Genomic DNA, 18,574 nt, shown 5'->3' on the forward strand with positions numbered 1-18,574 from the left:
GATGACTGCTAAGTGTATCACAACAAACCTTTGCCTAGTTAATTTTAAGTAATATCCTACTGAGATCTTATACACCAAAAAGCACAATCCAACGACATTCCATGCTTGGCTGTCAACCAAAAAAACTCTAATTTCCAATCCACTGATCACAAACACCATGCGGTCCAAATGCAGCTGTACAACATGACACTAGCAAGGCCATGCAGAGCTGAGACATATACAGACACTCAAAGTTCAGTCAAGAATACACACGTGGAGTCATATAAAGAAGCCATCCATGTTGGTGTAGAAAAACTAGGTATCTGTGGAAGATTAAGAGGCAAACTTGGAACTTTTGGAAGAGCTACATTGGGAAGACTGTTGGTGATGGTCCTGTGAAGAAATAAACAGTGCATGGAGACCATAAAAATAATATATAAAAACTAACGTTGAGGAGAATAGCAAACCAAAGTGAGAATAAAGATATTATAGGTACAGTTGGTGTAGGCTTTCTAGAAACACTTACTTGACAGGCTGCCATGATTCCTGTTCAAGACCTCTGTGAAGGGACTGGGCAATGGATGATTCCATGAGATCAATGTAGCGGATGACCAAGGGAACAAAAAGCTCCTGCAAATGCTTGTGAAACTTTCCATTGCACAAAAGTGCTTGAAAAACAAAACAAAAACAGTGCAAATAGTTGTGATTACTTCTTTCACATTTATACAGGCTTAAGATAAAAAAAGGTAATGTTTCGTAAAAACTGTCATGGGTAAACTAAACATAATCAAAACTGGATTTAATGGCTAAGCACTTCTTGAAGAATGCATATCTATGCACAGCTGAGAAAAAACAAATTCATTTCAACAAAACCTTGCTGTAAACATGAGTAGGATTATACATCTGTAGATCAATGACAGTAATAAACTATGTTTTCAAAATAAAAAAGTCCTTAAAAAACCCCCTCCAAAACATAAAACTATCTGGAGATGAAATGTAATCCAATTCAAAAACAAATTTAAAAATGGAACATTAATTTGGAATTTGAAGATAGTTTTGAAGTGAGATGCAAATATTTAAATATTATACTTTATGTTTCTACCTAGAACATTTGTGCAGACAAAGGAAATTCAGATGTAAGTACTTAATTATTAATATATTATTAATATAATAATATATTAATCTTAATATATTATTTTCATATAGCTATATGGGTAAGTAAAGAAACACAAATATATTACAAGATCAGGGGAAAAACTGAAGAGAGGAAAAACAGCTATAGAAAATGACTTTAAAAAAAAAAGAAGTAGTTATTTATTTATTAAATTTATATAGCATCCCATCAAAATCTTGTGACTGTGGGTACATGCAAAAAAATCCAATAAATAATAAAATAATATTACAACATCGTCATAATCCCTGGAAACTAAAATTCAAATGAAGCCATATATGTTGGGTTCTACTAAGATGACCTCAACGATTGAAAAAAAGTCTTGTATTCAAAGCTTTTAAGAATGCTAAGTCTGCATCTTGAAGAATGCTGTTCCATAGAGCAGATGCTGCAACTTTGTGGGTCCCTTTATTTTAGAGAAGGAACTTTCTACACCCACCATGTCAAATCTGGTGTGAAAGGCAGGTATAATTGGGGAACAGTGATTCCATAAATAATCTGGCCTTGTGGAGTTTTATAGTAACCACTAGCACCTTGAATTGTACCCATAAACCTACTGGAGCCAGTGTAGTCCATGAAACAGAGGTATCACATGGGCATACTATGGTTCATAATATTATGAACCAGTTAAGGCTTTCAAATGCTCTTCATGGGCAGCTTATTGCAAACCCAACTGGGAAGTGGCTAAGGCAAGAGTAATTGGGAATAGAACTTCCCATTCTAAGAAGTACAATTGGAGAACAAGATGAAGATGTGTGAAACTCTACGGGCCATCACTGCCAGTTGCTTTCTGAGTAGGACATTATGCAGTGACTATCTGAGGGAAGAACAGTCCATTCTGAGTCAAAAATGAAATATTCACAAGTTATCTCATCGTGTTATTGTACTTTGAGTCAAAGCCTGTTTTTCCCCATCCAGACCTCTAGAACCTCCTGGCACTGGGAAAGAACTCTTAATGGAACCAAGACAGAAATTTACAGCTGAACATCATCAGTCTACTGACCATACATAACTTCGTTTCAATAGACTGCCTCCTCAATGGTTCCATGTAGATGTTAAATAAAAGAGGGAGAGAATCAGGATATCAATTGTGACTGGAACCAGATCTGGAGGAGTGAGGAGAACCACCAAAAAATACTGCCTGACACATTCCAGGACCTGAACTGGTCCAAAAGAATACCATGATTGATAGTATCAAATATGTCTGAGAGATCTAGCAATTCCAGAACAGAAGCACTACCTTAGTTCTGTGCCTATCAGAGCACAAGCACAAGAGCCAAGGTGGCGCAGTGGTTAAATGCAGCACTGCAGGCTACTGCTAGATCAGCAGTTCAGCGGTTCAAATCTCACCGGCTCAGGGTTGACTCAGCCTTCCATCCTTCTGAGGTGGGTAAAATGAGGACCCAGATTGTTGGGGGCAATATGCTGACTCTCTGTAAACCGCTTAGAGAGGCCTGAAAGCCCTATGAAGCGGTATATAAGTCTACTGCTATTGCTGCTATCAATGCACTTTTGGTATTATCACCCAGGATGAAGCCTGAGTGAAAAAACTCTAGATAATCCTCTTTCTCCAGGACCTTTGAAGGTGTAAGCCTGCCACCCTCTCCATGGCTTTTCCCAAAAAGGGAAGGGAAAAGAAGGTTGGAGACCTGATGAAATTTCTCCAAGTGTTTGCATCTACTAAATGTGTCTTAAGGAGAGTTAAGCCCACTTCTTCCTTCAAAGCAAATTTTCTCAGAGAAGCATTTACTGCTGCATGGGTTCAACCACATTGTATCTTAGGAGGCCTTGACAGACAGGTGAAATGTGGATCTAAAACACAGGAAGCATAATTTATAAGGGTGAAGGTTTGTTCTCAAACTTGTGGGTTGTTCTGAATGTTTCATTACCAGGCTGGGTAACATCAGTGAGCCATGATGGGTCTTGTGATAAGAAGATTACATCGGGTCAGGCTCACTGGGAGCCCCACACCAGCAATTCACCTCCCAATGACCCTGTCCTGATGTAATCTCCTTATCAAAAGACCCATCACAAGAATCACAGCTGACCCAACACAACACCCTCAACTGGACACACCCACACCTAAAGCCCTTATAAACAGAAGAACATCTCCTAAACTCTGCTGAAGATGTTATCTAGCCTGGTAATGAAATGTTTGAAAACCAACCTACAAGCTGGGAGAACGAACCTACATCAGAGCTACAGATATTTGCCATTATTGAACAGCACCATTCATAGCCTGAACAACCCTATCCATTTCCTCAGGACTAACAGTTTAAATCCCTCCCAGGCAGCCAAGCAAGATTATCCCTTAACTTTCTCCATAGAACCTGCATAGTTGTCTACTCTTTAAAGCAGGGCAGGTCAGAAAATAAATTCAATTTTGATTGGAACTATATTAAGGTAGGCTCTAGGAACAAAATTTTGAAAAGCTATGTTTTTCTTTTCCTCTCTTTTATGTTATTATATCTCCATAGTTTCTCTAAGATCATCTCCTTGGCTCTTTATAACAGCAGAATCCAATTCCAATCAAATCCTAATAACTGCAGCTGACAGATATCTGCCTTTGAAACTTTTCATGCAATGCCACCAGAGTTCCTGCAGGGGCTCCCAATTTAAGGAGCACCGAATCACTCTAAACAAAGACTAACAGCCATAGGAGATAATAGCAGAAAAATAATCAGTTTATTGCTTTTAGCACCATATGGCAGTCCTTAACAAAGGACTGAATCTCTGCTTAGCTAGTCCTACCCTTTGTCTTTCTCCAGCAGTGGTATAGATGTCTCTTGTATAATTTCATCTCCTGGAATTATTTATTCATTTTAGAAAATTTATATTGCTGCCTACTCGCTTATGTTGACTCAAGGCAGCTTACATAAATATATTCCTCCATAAATCAGGGGCTTCCTGGAATCTATGAACACAGAAAATCCACACAGATATGATCCAGTCCAAGACCTCTGCAAACTGCTCATTCCAAATAGTTATTGGGGCTTTGGTTGAACCACACTTCAGACTTTCAGGATTAACTCAAGTTCTCTCCACAGTCCTGCTGGAACAAGTAGAGGCCTGAGTGAACTATTCAAACAAGTCTTCTTCCCTGTGGTGAGGAGCAAGGACAGAAAACTGCAAGGCCAATAGAGAATAATCGTTTCATGAAAAGAGACTGAAGGTAATATAAATTAATAATAGATCAATGATGGATAACCTTTTCCAGACCGAGTGACCAAAGCTTGCACACGCAGCCCCAAAATGCAATGCGTGCATGCCCCCACATGTCTGCCCCCCACATGTGCCCCCGCATGCGTGGCGGAAACCTGAAGACCATCTGGCTGGCAGGAAGCACATGTGCATGCACGGTGGAGCTGAGCTGGGGCGACGGCTCGCATGTCCACAGAGAGGGCGCTGCATGCCACTTCTGGCACGTGTGCCATATGTTTGTCATCACGATAATATATGTTACCATTCCCCTAAGGCAAAAAAATAGATCTACAGGTAGCCTGGCTTACCAAATGCCTTGTTTAGTGACAGTTCAAACATATAACATACAGCAAAAGTAGATTTATGACTGAGTGTCAAAACTGCAGCCATTGTAGCATCCCCACAGTTACATGATTGCAATTCATACACTTCCCATCTAGCCCACATTTACAATGACAGAAACTGTGATCATGTGTTCACCATTTTGCAACCTTCAGAGTCAGCTTCCAACAATCAAAGTCAGTGGGAAAACAGGTAGTAAATCACAAATTGCGGTCATGTGATGTTGCACTTAACAACCACAGGTAGTGTGCTTAACAACTGCAGTGGAACAGATGTCATTAAGTGTGTGTATCTGGGGTGAGTGTGTCATGTGATGTTTCACTTATCCACTATACTGCTTAAGGATTGAATTGTGATTATTAAGTGAGGACTGCCTCTAGTGTGTTTTGGACTGCTGCCATGAACGTCTGAGCTGTCTGTGAAACCAGGACCAGAGAAAGCAGAATTGAAATCTCTCAGGATCATAAGACTGGAGAGCTCTCTTGTCACCTCAGCCATATCTATGCAGCAGGAAGCAATAAGAGTAGCACACTCATCTGATCCCTAAAACACAGTTTCTCAGATAAAATCTCACCTCAAGTTATCCGTACAATCATCTTCTTGGAAGTCAGCAGAATCTGACAAATAACAATAGCCATTCCACCATCCTTGCTCCAGAATCATGGCCCATACCATACACCAAACTCATTGTCCAGACAGGTTTTGGTAATTCAGAACAGGCTGGCTTTCTTATCCATAATTAAATCACTTTTGGATTGATGATCCAAAATCATATTACACAGTCAAAGAGATCTGTCCTAAGACCTTTATATCAGCTTTTCCCAACTTGCTGATCTCTAGGTTTCTGGAGTAGAGAGGTCACATCAGCTAAGATAGTTATATGATATCTTAAAATATTGTCACTGAGCATGAAAATTCAGCAACCTGGAAGACGAGAGTCCATACATGCTACTTTCACCTTAAGCAACTAGCATAGCAGTAGCATGGTTACTTGAGCAGACAACTAACTCTTGGTATAAAGGGAAGAAAGGAGAAAGGAAGGAATTAAGGAGAATGCATTGGTTTCCCAACTGTAGTACTACAATCCTCTGATATTCATTCACTGTATTCAGGGGGATTTATTATTAAAGAGATTAGGATTGCAATCAATGATTCATTCCACTGAAATTATGGTTGAAATGAAAAGCAGCTACTGTGTTATATATAGGCTACTGATGACTTTTTAGCACCAACATGGAATTCTAGTTAAATTGCATTTGTACTTAAGCTGCAAAGTGGGGAACAGAATCAGCCATAGTAATTCAGACTGAGTTCATTAGTACCACTGGCAAAGAAATCAAGTTTATCAAGGCACCTGAATTAGATTCAGATCACTTTTCTCCAGGTACTACAGATGGTTGTTCTTATACATGTCTTAAACACAAGCAACTACCCATCGTTTTTGTTGTTGGTGTTCTATCATTTTTGGTATTCCCTCTCCCCCAATCTAACCATTCCATTAGTTCCACAGCAGCTCTTGAACCAAGACCCAAAGAAAACATATCTTAGGTAAAATATGCAGCACACATATGCAGCTCACTCCTGCAACTCCTTTACTTGTTTTTCTAGCTTGACTAGTGGAGTTATCCTCTGGCCTTCTACTCAACAACTTTAATTAGAGTGTTAACTCACCATCATTAATATAGTGATAGGATTCTGTGTGCTTATATATGTTTATCACATAGAATTAAGTCTTTCAAAGGTCACATTAATAAAACAGCCTTGTTATATGAGTACTCTAGGGAAAAATGTTTCCCATCGCACAGTTTTCCTGATAGTATAATAAAAATTTCTTCTTAAAATATTTCCAGATTTGCAAAATAGAAGAATTTCACAGTTGATTTACTGGTAGAAAATAGTAAGAGGAAATTAGTATTAGGTATGCCTTATGTATGTCCTTACCTCCAGTTAACAAAATAGGCAATAGAGATGCAAAAAACTATGTTTAACATTTGGAAAATAAATTAAAGTTATGTTCCAAAGGCCAAAGGTTTGAGTCTGTGACACCCAACTCCTTCAAAAACAATAGATCACAGCTTTTACAGGTAATGCAGAACATTATTGATTTAAGATAGGCAACCCATAGAGTCACTACAAATAACAAGAAGCTTGCTTGGTCAAATTTCCACATTAGGATTCAGGGAAAGGGAGTAGCTGCAGGAAGGCCTACGTGCCATGTTATCAGTTATCATTCCGCATTGTCCTTCTAGAGACCTAACACATTAGTGAGGTCTTTCAAGGTATCACAATTTGAACTATCTGGAAAGATGTAATGTGCACAGAGGGAATTACTATGACCTAAGCAATGGGGACTGGTAGGTGATGAAACATGTGTCAGAATGTCAAAACTTTGAATGCGCTCATGTTGGGATTAAAATATAGAAGGGGCAGATTTGCATAGAGATAAATAGTTACTGGAAAGTACCTTGAGCTTCCTGAATATTTTGTGAAATGCTCTGTGATAACCTTTTTCCTTGGAGGAATTTGCTTTAATCAAGCCTCCTGGGCACATGTTGCTGTTAAGACGTGGTTCTAGGGAATAAAACAGGTAGCTAAAAGCTAAATATAAATAAGCTAAAATATTGCTCACATAAGCAACATAAGGATTGCTGTGAAAATTCTTTCAAAAAGGTATTTTTCAATATGAAAGAACATACATGAAGTGCCTCTCTTCAAATAATTGAAGTAGCCATGGTTTTTTCCAAGTTGTGTAGAAAGATGTGGGTGCTTTTATTCAAAAGAGATTAGGTCTGCGACTAAAAAGCTGTTTGATTATTTTCATCTAATTTCCATGTATTTTGGTGTGCTGAAAACAAATAAAATATTGAAAAAACTCCTAGATGTCATGATTTGCCACAACATGCAAAATTGTCTTCAAATTTATCAATTTTTTAAAATTTTTGGTATTTTTTTTATATTATGGGTTTTTAAACAAATTTAAAGTCAAAATTACTATTAATTAATTCACATAGGTGCATTTAAGATATAAAATGCCAAAAAACCCTTAAAGGGTTTGTCCGAGTTATGTAAAAAAAATATAGCACTGTAAATCTGATGGTCAGCAATATATACATAAGCTAAGCAAGTTTTAAGTCTGTGCTTCTAATGGTAGAAGGGATTAATTTTTCCTGAAGAATCCAGTGGGAGGGAGACACAGGGCAGATAGCAGCATCTTCGGTCAGTGCAGGGGGCATGCCCAGCACTGTGATATTTCGTCTACAGAGACAGAGTTGCTCTCTCCTGCATGCCACACTTGTGCACAAATCATCATCAGGTTCTTGGTTCTAGGCTGTTCACATTTTTTCATCGCAATTCATATCCTCCGCGAGCAGCGCTGGCTACCTGTTGATCTCCGGGTGCGCTTCAAGGTGCTACTTACCACCTACAAAGCCCTTCATGGTAGTGGATCTGGGTACTTGAGAGACCGCCTCCTGCCAATTACCTCCTCGCGACCCATTAGATCGCACAGATTGGGCCTCCTCCGAGTTCCATCTGCCAGTCAGTGTCGACTGGCAACTACGCGGAGGAGAGCCTTTTCAGTAGCAGCTCTGACCCTTTGGAACGATCTCCCCGTTGAGATTCGTACCCTCACCACCCTCCAGACCTTCCGCACAGCCCTCAAGACCTGGCTATCCCGTCAGGCCTGGGGTTAAAGATTATAATCCATCCCCGTCCGAATGATGAATGTTGCTCTATTCTTTTAATTATGTATTGTCCTATATGTCATTGTATGTTTCCCCTTCCTACATAAGTTGTAAGCCGCCCTGAGTCCCCTCAGGGAAAAGGGCGGCCTATAAATAAACTTAACCATAACCATAATCATGTTAGCTCATCATTCTTCAACCTTTATGTTATGGCTCCATGAAAGTGTATTAATTCGCCAGATAGTTTATGTTTCATCTGTGGTGAATATACAGTTTGAAGCAACAGCAGAATATTGCAGAATTTATGAAAAAAGTATGCTTTGCATATTTTGGACTAAAAATTGGAGATCAAGATAAAGTTTGGGCACCTCATAAAGTGTGCAAATGGTGTGTTGAGTACCTCCGAAACTGGTTCAAGGGTAAAAAAAAATATTTCCTTTATGGCGAGAGCAAAAGAACCTTAGTGATGATTATTACTTTTGTTCATGTGATGTGAAATGGTTTAATTCCAAATGGAAGCACTCCATTTCATATCCCAATCTTCACTCAGCAATTCGTCCCATCCCCCATGGCACAGATATACCAGTACCCAAGCCCCTTGCTACCTTGGAAGAGATACCTAGCTCTGATGAAGGTGAAGTCATACCTGAACTAGATGATGAATCAAGTTCTGACTTTGAAGATGATACAAGTCCAAAATTGTTTTCTCAGGAGGAGATGAATGATTTGGTAAGAGACTTGAATCTTCCCAAAGATGCCACTGAGTTACTCGGATCAAGGCTGAAAAGCAGGAATTTATTGTTGCCAGGAGTGTCATCTTCATGGTTCAGACATCATGAAAAGGAGTTTGTTCCTTACTTCTCCCAGGAAGACAAGTTGGTTTATTGCATCGATGTCGAAAGTCTGATGGGTCAATTTAAAATCCAATATGATTCAGTGCAATGGCATCCTTTTATAGATTCTTCAAAAAGAAGTCTCAAAGCAGTTTTACTCCACAATGGTTTTTACGCTTCCATACCTATAGGTCATTCTGTATACTTGAAGGAAACCTACGAGAACTTGGAATTGGTTATTCTTAAACTTAAATATGAAGACCATGGTTGGCAAGTGTGTGGGGACTTGAAGGTCTTGTGCATGCTGCTCGGGCAACAAGCTGGGTATACCAAATACCCTTGTTTTCTATGTCAATGGGACAGTCAAGACTGACAAAATCACTGGATCAAGAAGAGTTGGCAGCCGAGGGTACTAACAGTTGATGAAAAAAATATCCTCCGAGAACCTTCCCATAAAGTTCTACCACCTCTCCACATAAAATTGGGATTGATGAAGCAATTCGTAAAATCACTTCCAAGAGATGGAGAATGCTTCGAATACTTGGTCACCAAGTTTCCATGCCTGTCGAAGGCAAAATTGAAGGAAGATGTGTTCATTGGATCAGACATTAGAAGGCTTATAGTTGATCAAGAGTTTGTCAATACTATGATGGATCCTCAAAAAGAAGGGTGGATTGCATTTAAAGAAGTTGTACAGAAATTTTTAGGCAATAACAAAGATCCTCACTACAAAAAAATCGTCGGAAGAATACTGAAAGCATTTCAAGCTTTAGGTTGCCTGATGAGTTTGAAAATGCATTTCCTCCAATCCCACCTTGACTACTTTCCTGAAAATTTGGGAGCTGTGAGTGAGGAACAAGGTGAACAATTCTACCAAGACATTAAAGAGATGGAAAGGAGATACCAGGGAAAATGGAGCATTACAATGATGGCAGACTACTGTTAGATGCTTCAGAGAGACATTCAAGATGCTACTCACAAGCAAAAATGCACCAAGAGGAGCCTCACAAGGAAGAAGAATCGAGTTTAGTGTGTGTAGGTGAGCTCATTTCAGTTCAAAAAAGGATTTTCATGAAAATATTGTCATAAAACTTTAATTTTATAAGTCTATTTCCATTTATTTTGAGGTATTGCCTTATTTAACATAGTTACCTAAATTGTCAGGAAACGTGATGTTCTATGACAAAATGGAGGTCATTTTTGGATTCAGCGCACCAAAAAACATAAAGATTATGTGGAATAACCAAAAGAGCTCTCGAAAATTTTTTTTTTTTGCAGACCTGTGATACATGTTTTTTTGTATTTTACATCACAGTCAAATGGTATCTATCTTTATATTTAATCTAATCCTTTATGCCAGCTCACAAGTTACTCTCTCTTTTTCAAGAACCCCATTCACTTTTCTTCAGGGCAGTTGGAAATGTTAAACATTTCCAATGTTAGCATGAGTCTGGGCTATTTTCCAGAAAATGATCTCATGGATCTCTTAAATAAGACATTGTGAGCAATGTACATGCAGACAATAAGTGGGTTATCTCAGAGTATGTTAAATAATGCTTTGTTTGTATGAATCAGAATCTTTAAGAATGTAGCTGTTCAAATATTAAAATTAGCAATCCAGGTGGTTTGAATTTTAAAGTAGCGACAAATGGGAATTTATTTGTTTATTTATTTAGCATATATAGCAAGTTGTACATTGACTAGCAGATATATGTTAATATCAGGGGTGGAATTCAGCAGGTTTTGTAGAACCGGTAGTGGAAATTTTGAATAGTTCAGAGAACCGGCAAATACGACCTCTGGCTGTCCCCAGAGTGGGGTGGGAATGGAGATTTTGCAGTATCCTTCCACTGCAATGCCCACCAAGCCAGGCCCACAGAACCGGTAGTTTAAAAAAATGAATTTCACCAATGATTAAAATGTATGGAATGTAAAGCTCCTCGTGGTGCACTCTGGATAGAGTGACAGCATGAATTAAATGAACTAGCAACTGCTTGCAGCCAGATTACTCTGTAGACATTCCCGGCTGTCAAATACATGGCAAAAAATACAAAAATCTATATGTAGATAGATTTCTCTATATTGATAGCCAAAACAGTAAAATTATCCAAAAAGGGATTTAAGAGTTATAAACTAATGACCACAATTGAGCCCAAAGTGCCTGTTGCAAAGCAAGACAGTTGTTAAATAAGTTTTGCCCCACTTTAGGCCTTTCTTCTTCAGCTGTTAAGTGTATCAGTGCAATTTGAAGTTAATAACATGGTTCTTAAATACATTCATACATTCAACTTTCCTTTTCCCTTTGCCTGTTACAAAAGGTGATCATATGACCCCGGGATACTGCAACCATCATAAATATATGCCAGTTACCAAACATCTGAATTTTGGTCACACCACCTAAAGGATGCTGCAACAATTATGGAAAATGTTCATAAATCACTTTTTTCAGCAGTTCTAACTTCAGTCATTTAATGAATGGTTGTAAATTGAGAACTATCTGTACAGACTAGATTAGCTCTCCTGCCCTATTGCAATAGTAGACATTAGTCTTTCTCATAGTTCCTATATTTAATATAACTGAATTAACTCCTACGTATTGTAGTTATATCATCATGATCAAAGACCATATTAGAATTTCATTGATTTTCCTATATATTTTCTTCAAATATTTTAAATCACACTGTCCATTAGCTAATGAAAGAGAGATAAGTATGTCTAATGAGTTCAGTGATTTGGAGAGATTAAATTCTTGATTGCTATTGAAAACTGTTGCCAACTTTTTGTGTAATATAAAAATCTCTTAATTATATCAGATAGAATATCATCAAACTGAATTATAAAATAGATTAATGAATCTGTGTATGCAGATTTGCAAAGGAACAATATTAAGATTCATAAAGATTTGCAAGTGAATGTATGTAGTTTTTTTTTCTTCAAATTATGATATTCCTGCATGGACTTATCACCAAGTAAACAGATGTGCATCAAAGTGTGAAGTTTATAATCACTCCATATGGTCCAGTAGGAAGGAATAATTATTACAAGACAACACGTGATCCAAACAGTAACTTTGTTCATTAGACATTTGTTAGGATAACATTTAACATTAGCATTTTAAAGCTTGACCGTTAATCACATGTAAAATTCTATACAGTGGCATCTCTCGTTATAATTATGGGATAATTTCTAAATCGTTTTATATGTTTTTAAATCTACTTTATAGATGTAAAAATCCTTCAAAATCAAGAAAATAATTGTCTATTGCTCAAACAAAATATCATGGATATATTCACTCTTAACATTGTATAGATTTACACAATATATTGCTACATGAATATTTTCTATTGAGTGCATTTGTGGCAAATAAAACCCCCATCAGTTTTCTGAAGCTACCTAATAAACTATTATTTAGGTACCAGGGACAAGGTCAATAAATAGAAGAGAATAATGAGATAGAGAACCCATCCAATTCAAGGTTTTCTTTAGGCATCTATGAAAAAGAAGGAAACACCTACTTGCCCAAACACCTACTGTATACAATTATGTGAAGTGAGAATAGTTTCATTTCCCAACATGCAACATTTCCAAAACACCAAATATAACCCTTGTATAACCTTGTATTTTTCATATAAAAATTTTGCACAACTTTTATTTGTTACAATAATAGATCAGCAGAAATAAATGTTCATGAATTATACCAAAACTAATGTTTTTTAAAGAAAAAAAAAGATTAAAAAGAATTGCCTGGAACTTTATTAATTTTATTACAGATGGAAAAAATGGGCATGGTGTATGTAGTAAAAGATATCTGATCTCAAAGCAAATAACAGAGTTGGAAGGAACCTTGAAGGTCTTCTAGTCCAATCTCCTGCCTAGGCAGGAAACCCTACACCACTTCAGACAAATGGTTATCTAATCTCTTCTTAAAAACTCCCAGTGTTGGAGCATTTACAACTTCTGGAGGCAAGTTGTTCCATTAATTAATTGTTCTGTCAGGAAATTTCTCCTTAGTTTTAAGTTGTTTCTCTCCTTAATTAGTTTCCACCCATTGCTTCATTTCCCTCAGGTGCTTTGCAGAATAGTTTGATTCCCTCTTCTTTGTGGTATCCCCTGAGATATTGGAACACAGCTATCATGTCTCCCATAGTCCTTCTTTTCATTAAACTAGACATACCCAATTCCTGCAGCCATTCTTCATATGTTTTAGCCTCCAGTCCCCTAATTATTTTTGTTGCTCTTCTCTGCATTCTTTTTAGAGTCTCCACATTTTTTTTTACATCATGGAGACCAAAACTGGATGCAGTATTCCAAGTGTGACCCAGACATTGTAACGTTGAAGAGCCGAGGTGGCGCAGTGGTTAGGGTGCAGTACTGAAGGCCACTACAGCTGACTGTTATCTGCAGTTCAACAGTTCTAATCTCACCGGCTCAAGGTTGACTCAGCCTTCCAGCCTTCCGAGGTGGGTGAAATGAGGACCCAGACTGTGGGGGCAATTTGCTGACTCTGTAAACCGCTTAGAGAGGGCCTGAAAGCCCTATGAAGCGGTATATAAGTCTAACTGCTAACTGCTAAGTGGTATTAACATTTCACTTGATCTTGATTCTATCCCTCCGTTTATGCAGCCTAGAACTATGTTGGCTTTTTTGGCAGCTGCTGCACACTGCTGTATATTCTAACTCCTATCTTGGTGTAACAATTTGGTAGTTACTGCTGCCACCCTTTTTCTTTGAGTAAGGGCTTCACTGGTATCGCCCTCCGCAAACTCCAATGAATTTCCACAATGTGTGCTATCTTTCTGCTAATTAAAAAAGTACGACAGAAACAATAAAGTACCTTATGCACTGTCATCTCTTGATTGAATAGCATTTTGGCATGTGGCTAGGTAAATCAGTCCCTTGTTCCCATAGCTTAATGAAAGCTAGAGAATCTTACAAGAAACAAAGAAAATCAAAATTTAAAAAAAATCCTTTTTTTTGTTTCTGTTTTAAGCTTTCACAAGGAAGTATTTAATGGTAAAGAAGATTAAGATACAGAATTGTACATCTGTTTACTTGGTGATAAATCCCCTCAGGCATAATTTGTAAAAACATATTGTGACTTAAGCAGATCTCCTATAGAACAAAAATATGAAGGAAAGGCTGGGGCAGATTACAAAATGGGGCTAGGCTGCTGCTTCTAATTTCAAGGCAAAACTGATAAACAAAAGGTTCCAAATTGCTTTTTTACACAATCTCTATTTAGATATTTGGAAAGGTTGAATCTATCCAAGAGTTGTTGTCCTTTTTGTTGCTTGTATTACGTAAATAACAAACATTAGCAATTTGGTAAATTATAGGGGCTGAGTTTGTATTTTGAAATGTGTTGTCATCATGCAAGCTAGAAAAATAATTGATCAGGGCAATTGAAATTTTAGTGATCTGACTAAAATTCTTATTATTATTCAGCTTTATGAATACTTTGACTCTTGACTTCATTGATGTATATTAAAACATATGAATATAAATTATATATGTACATGTATACATGCATATGCTTCTGGGCTAGATTAAGGATACCTAAAGCCCTAAGCACAGCTCAACAATGTGGTCCTGGATGGAAGCAAGATTCTCACACTATGAAACAGAAACAAATGTGATATCCAACCAGACCTCAAACCCAACTTCTACATTTTAGTTACTCACCATGCCAAAAAAAAAAAAAAGGTTTTGTAACAATGTAGAGTTAAGTCACATATGGCAGATAAGGACAATTACAACATATTTGACTAAAGTTGAGTGTTACTGGGAAAGAGTTTCAGGTCTTCAGAGGTGGGGAAAAATATGTGGGGCCTCCCTTCCCTTGATGCCCCCTAAACACAAATTTATATTATTTAGTGGTTAATCCAGGACTGACATATGTAGAATTCTATCTTTAAGTCCATAAGAAGAAACATAACCAGGAAACACAGACAGAAAAATGTAGCTTACTCATATATCTAGAAATTCTTCACAGATTCAAAATGTGGAGGCTGAAACTTGTGGAGGAGAACAAAATGCAGCTGACAACAATTTACATTTGAATTTGAAAGACTGAAGATTAACTTCATGTAAAATACTGTTTAAAAAAAACCCCTGAAAGATATTCCCTGATGCCAGCTTCAATGAGAGAAAAATCATAGTAGGATTTTCACCTCTTCATTTCTTAATGAGCTTTTTGATAATGAGAGGTTAACTTTAACTGTCACTCTGGGCTCTATTATGGCTAATTTGACTCCACTTCATTTCCCCCGTTAATTATTAACACTAGCCTTTTTATCCTCCTGAGAGAGAATTTCAGATTTCCCCTTTTTGCTTAGATTTGTATGAGCCTAATTTTAAAAGACCTGAAAATATCCAGCAATACATTTGAACAATTTCATTTATTAGCCATTAAAAGAAGACGCGTGCCATCAGTACCTTAAGCATGGAGTTTCCTCTCTGACAACCTTAACATGCTCACTCCATGAAAGAGCTGGTAATTATGGACTCCAACACATCTTCAAATAAACCACTTTGGGGAAAAAGGAATTTTTGACTTAGAAGCAAGAACTGCCCTGATTTTTCCACAGCTGAGGCAACTACTCTAGCATCTAAAAAGTAACAGGAAAGTTAGTCCTATAATTACTGCTATTTCAAATTCCATCAGCAGCACTTTGTAACACAGGTCATAGCTGCTTCATTACGAACATACATTTTCTGTCATTTTAATAAATACATTCTCCGTTTAGAAATGGTTTTCTTATTATTTAAAGTAATTCCATCTTTAACTGACTTAAGGGGAGAAAAAGTTTAAATTCAAGACTTTACATTATTGTCTATGTTTTAAAAAATAAAATAGATCCATTTTTAATGTTTCTGCTTGATAATATTGCTTGTTTACTTGAATGAAAAACTCAATAATATTGACTTAGGATAACAAAGTAGTTATGAAATGGAAGAACAGGAAGAATATGGGATGTAAAGGTTTACAGTTTCTGTACTGGTATTAGTGATACAATAGGCGAAGTAATTCCATTTGGTTACTGTAGGGTTCAGTGATAGTTTTTTTTAAAGAACTATCTGGAAGGAAGTAGGAAGAAGGGTGGTGGGTCGAACACCAATACACGGTAGGAAATACTAGCAAACAATTTGGAATGTTTAAGGGGAATGGAAACCAAGTCTTTGTAACACACACATACATATGCTCACACATACACACAAACACCCATAATATAATTTCATGGGTATTTTGTTAGGTATATCCTGGTGTGTGTAGCTGTGTCAAACATTTACAAAATGACAAATGTAGCATTGTGATCTATGCTTTAGCAAGTTTGACACATGTACAAAAGGGCAAATTTGCACCCAATTTTGTAGCAGCTGCTACATTTATTAAATATTTAAATATATAATCCTTACTCCTATACCCACCCTGTCCCCATTTCTGCTTACGGGCTAATTTTGACAATAATTCATGGAAAATATGATTGTGTTAGATTGGGTAATGGATAGGCACACACAGGCTTAATGGTAACAACAGCTCTTTAAGTACAACAAGTGAGTACAATCCAGCGAAGGTTGAGTCTGACAGCAGCCCTTTTATAGGGAGCTGTCAGACCCTTCAACCAATAGGATTAAACCTCTGTTCCTACCAGAACAGAGGACCTTGGTGGAAATCCCTGTAGTTAGAACTAATATCGAACACCCCTCCCCTCTTGGTTGGAACAATCCTACTTGTAATGTAGTCATGCAGGTAGGCGGGCTTTTGACCTGCGCAGTTCAGTAGGAGGGGTTTCCTTGGACAGGTTCGGATGGACCTGTTTGCTCCACAGCTCTGCTTGGTGGAAGCTCCTGGAACCTTTCACAGGCTGTGGCTGGAGCTTCTAGAGTCAGTTTGCTTGGAGCTCACTGCGGGCCTGCAACATAACCAGATAAGTCTCCCGGTACCCTCAGGCTTGAGCTGGCCATGGAAGGAGTGAGTGTTTGCTCCGTTTGGGTAGGGCTTTGACTAACTTGTGCAGGAGTCACCTCTGGTTGTCTAAGAGTAGAGTTGGAGAGGTGGCCACGGAGTTGGTCAATATGCCTTCTCCAATTCCTACCATCCTCGAGCTCTAAGAGGTACGAGTGAGGGCCGGTGATGCCTATCACTGGGGCATGAATCCACAGAGTTCCTCCAGCGTAATTCGGTGTATACCGAATCCCCTACGCTAAATGTCCGAATCTTGCTTGTGCCGTCTGAGGCGATGGGGTATAGCTGGTCTAAGTGGGACCTTAGCTGGCGATCCATGAGAAGCTCGGAGGGGCTTCTCCCTGTTGGGGCACTGGGTGTGATGTGCTGAATTAGCAAATAGTGGTCAACCCGTGTTTACCAATCTCCCGTGCCCATCCTAGAGAGGGCCTCTTTTGCAGATCTAACCATTCTCCCCACCTGCATGGGCGTGAATTGGGACCTGTTGTCAGAGACCAAGACATCAGGCAGGCCGTGTGTGGAGAAAAGTCTCTGTAGCACCTTGACGACCACTTCTGCCATAGTGGAGGTCATCAGGACTACCTCTAACCATTTCGAGTAGGCATCTACAACTACGAGAAATGTCTGGCCATGAACTGGGCCAGCAAAGTCAATGTGCACCCTAGACCACAGTGCTTGAGGTCGCTCCCACTCCTTAGTGGGCGCCTCTGGGGGAGTTGGTCTGGACTGATGGCACGGTATGCAGGTAGCCACCCATTCTTCAATCTCCCTGTCCATGTTAGGCCACCACATGTAACTACTAGCCAAAGACTTCATCCTGATAATTCCAGGATGCCCTACATGTAAAGCCTCTAATACAGTTTGGGTGGAACAACTACCCAGTCCCCCCAGTAAACAGCCGTTAACAACCGATAACTCATCACGTTTGGCAAAATACATTTGAAATCAACCCCAACAGGCCCCTTGGGCCACTCCCTCCACATGGGGAGTTTCCCACTGAACTGCTTGAATTTCACCTGAAAGGTGCCTTGGCCCATGATGGGGACCTGGTTTCCCTGGTAATCGCGTAGGTGGATGTCAGGGGTGCATAGATGCTGCTTCTTTAGACTAGGGATAGCCTGCTTTAGGGTAGACCATGGCATGATGGTCAGTGATGACCTGGTGTTGGTCTCCATCTCAAATGGAGAGTCCTCATTGAGGACTGTGACCTTCAGCTTTTTTGGCCGCCTGGTGCGGACTTGGCCGATTGACATATGGTAGGTGACTCTATTGTCGCCCTCTGAGGACCATGGTGGCTTCGGCCAGGCCCCTGGGTTGGGCCTTTGGTGACGGCTTGGTGCGCTTCTAGGCTGCCCGATAGTGGCAGGGAATTCACCTTGGTGAAGTGCTCCTTTCGCTC

The 18,574-nt window shown here is 38.8% G+C and overlaps 1 protein-coding gene across 9 annotated transcripts in view; it reads right to left on the reverse strand.

Moving 5' to 3' along the window:
• CADPS2 (calcium dependent secretion activator 2) overlaps nt 1-18,574 on the reverse strand; it is a 387,307-nt gene that overhangs the window by 79,072 nt on the left and 289,661 nt on the right. For 8 of the 9 annotated variants that reach the window (XM_032220714.1, XM_032220712.1, XM_032220710.1 and 5 more), the window contains one exon: nt 506-647. In XM_032220714.1, the coding sequence (XP_032076605.1) occupies nt 506-647 (142 nt within the window). Of the gene's footprint in view, nt 1-252; nt 373-505; nt 648-18,574 lie in introns of all 9 variants that reach the window. The other variant, XM_032220716.1, reaches the window with a different exon arrangement.

The sequence above is a fragment of the Thamnophis elegans genome, chromosome 7 (genome assembly GCF_009769535.1).
Source record: "Thamnophis elegans isolate rThaEle1 chromosome 7, rThaEle1.pri, whole genome shotgun sequence".
Lineage (NCBI taxonomy): Eukaryota > Metazoa > Chordata > Lepidosauria > Squamata > Colubridae > Thamnophis > Thamnophis elegans.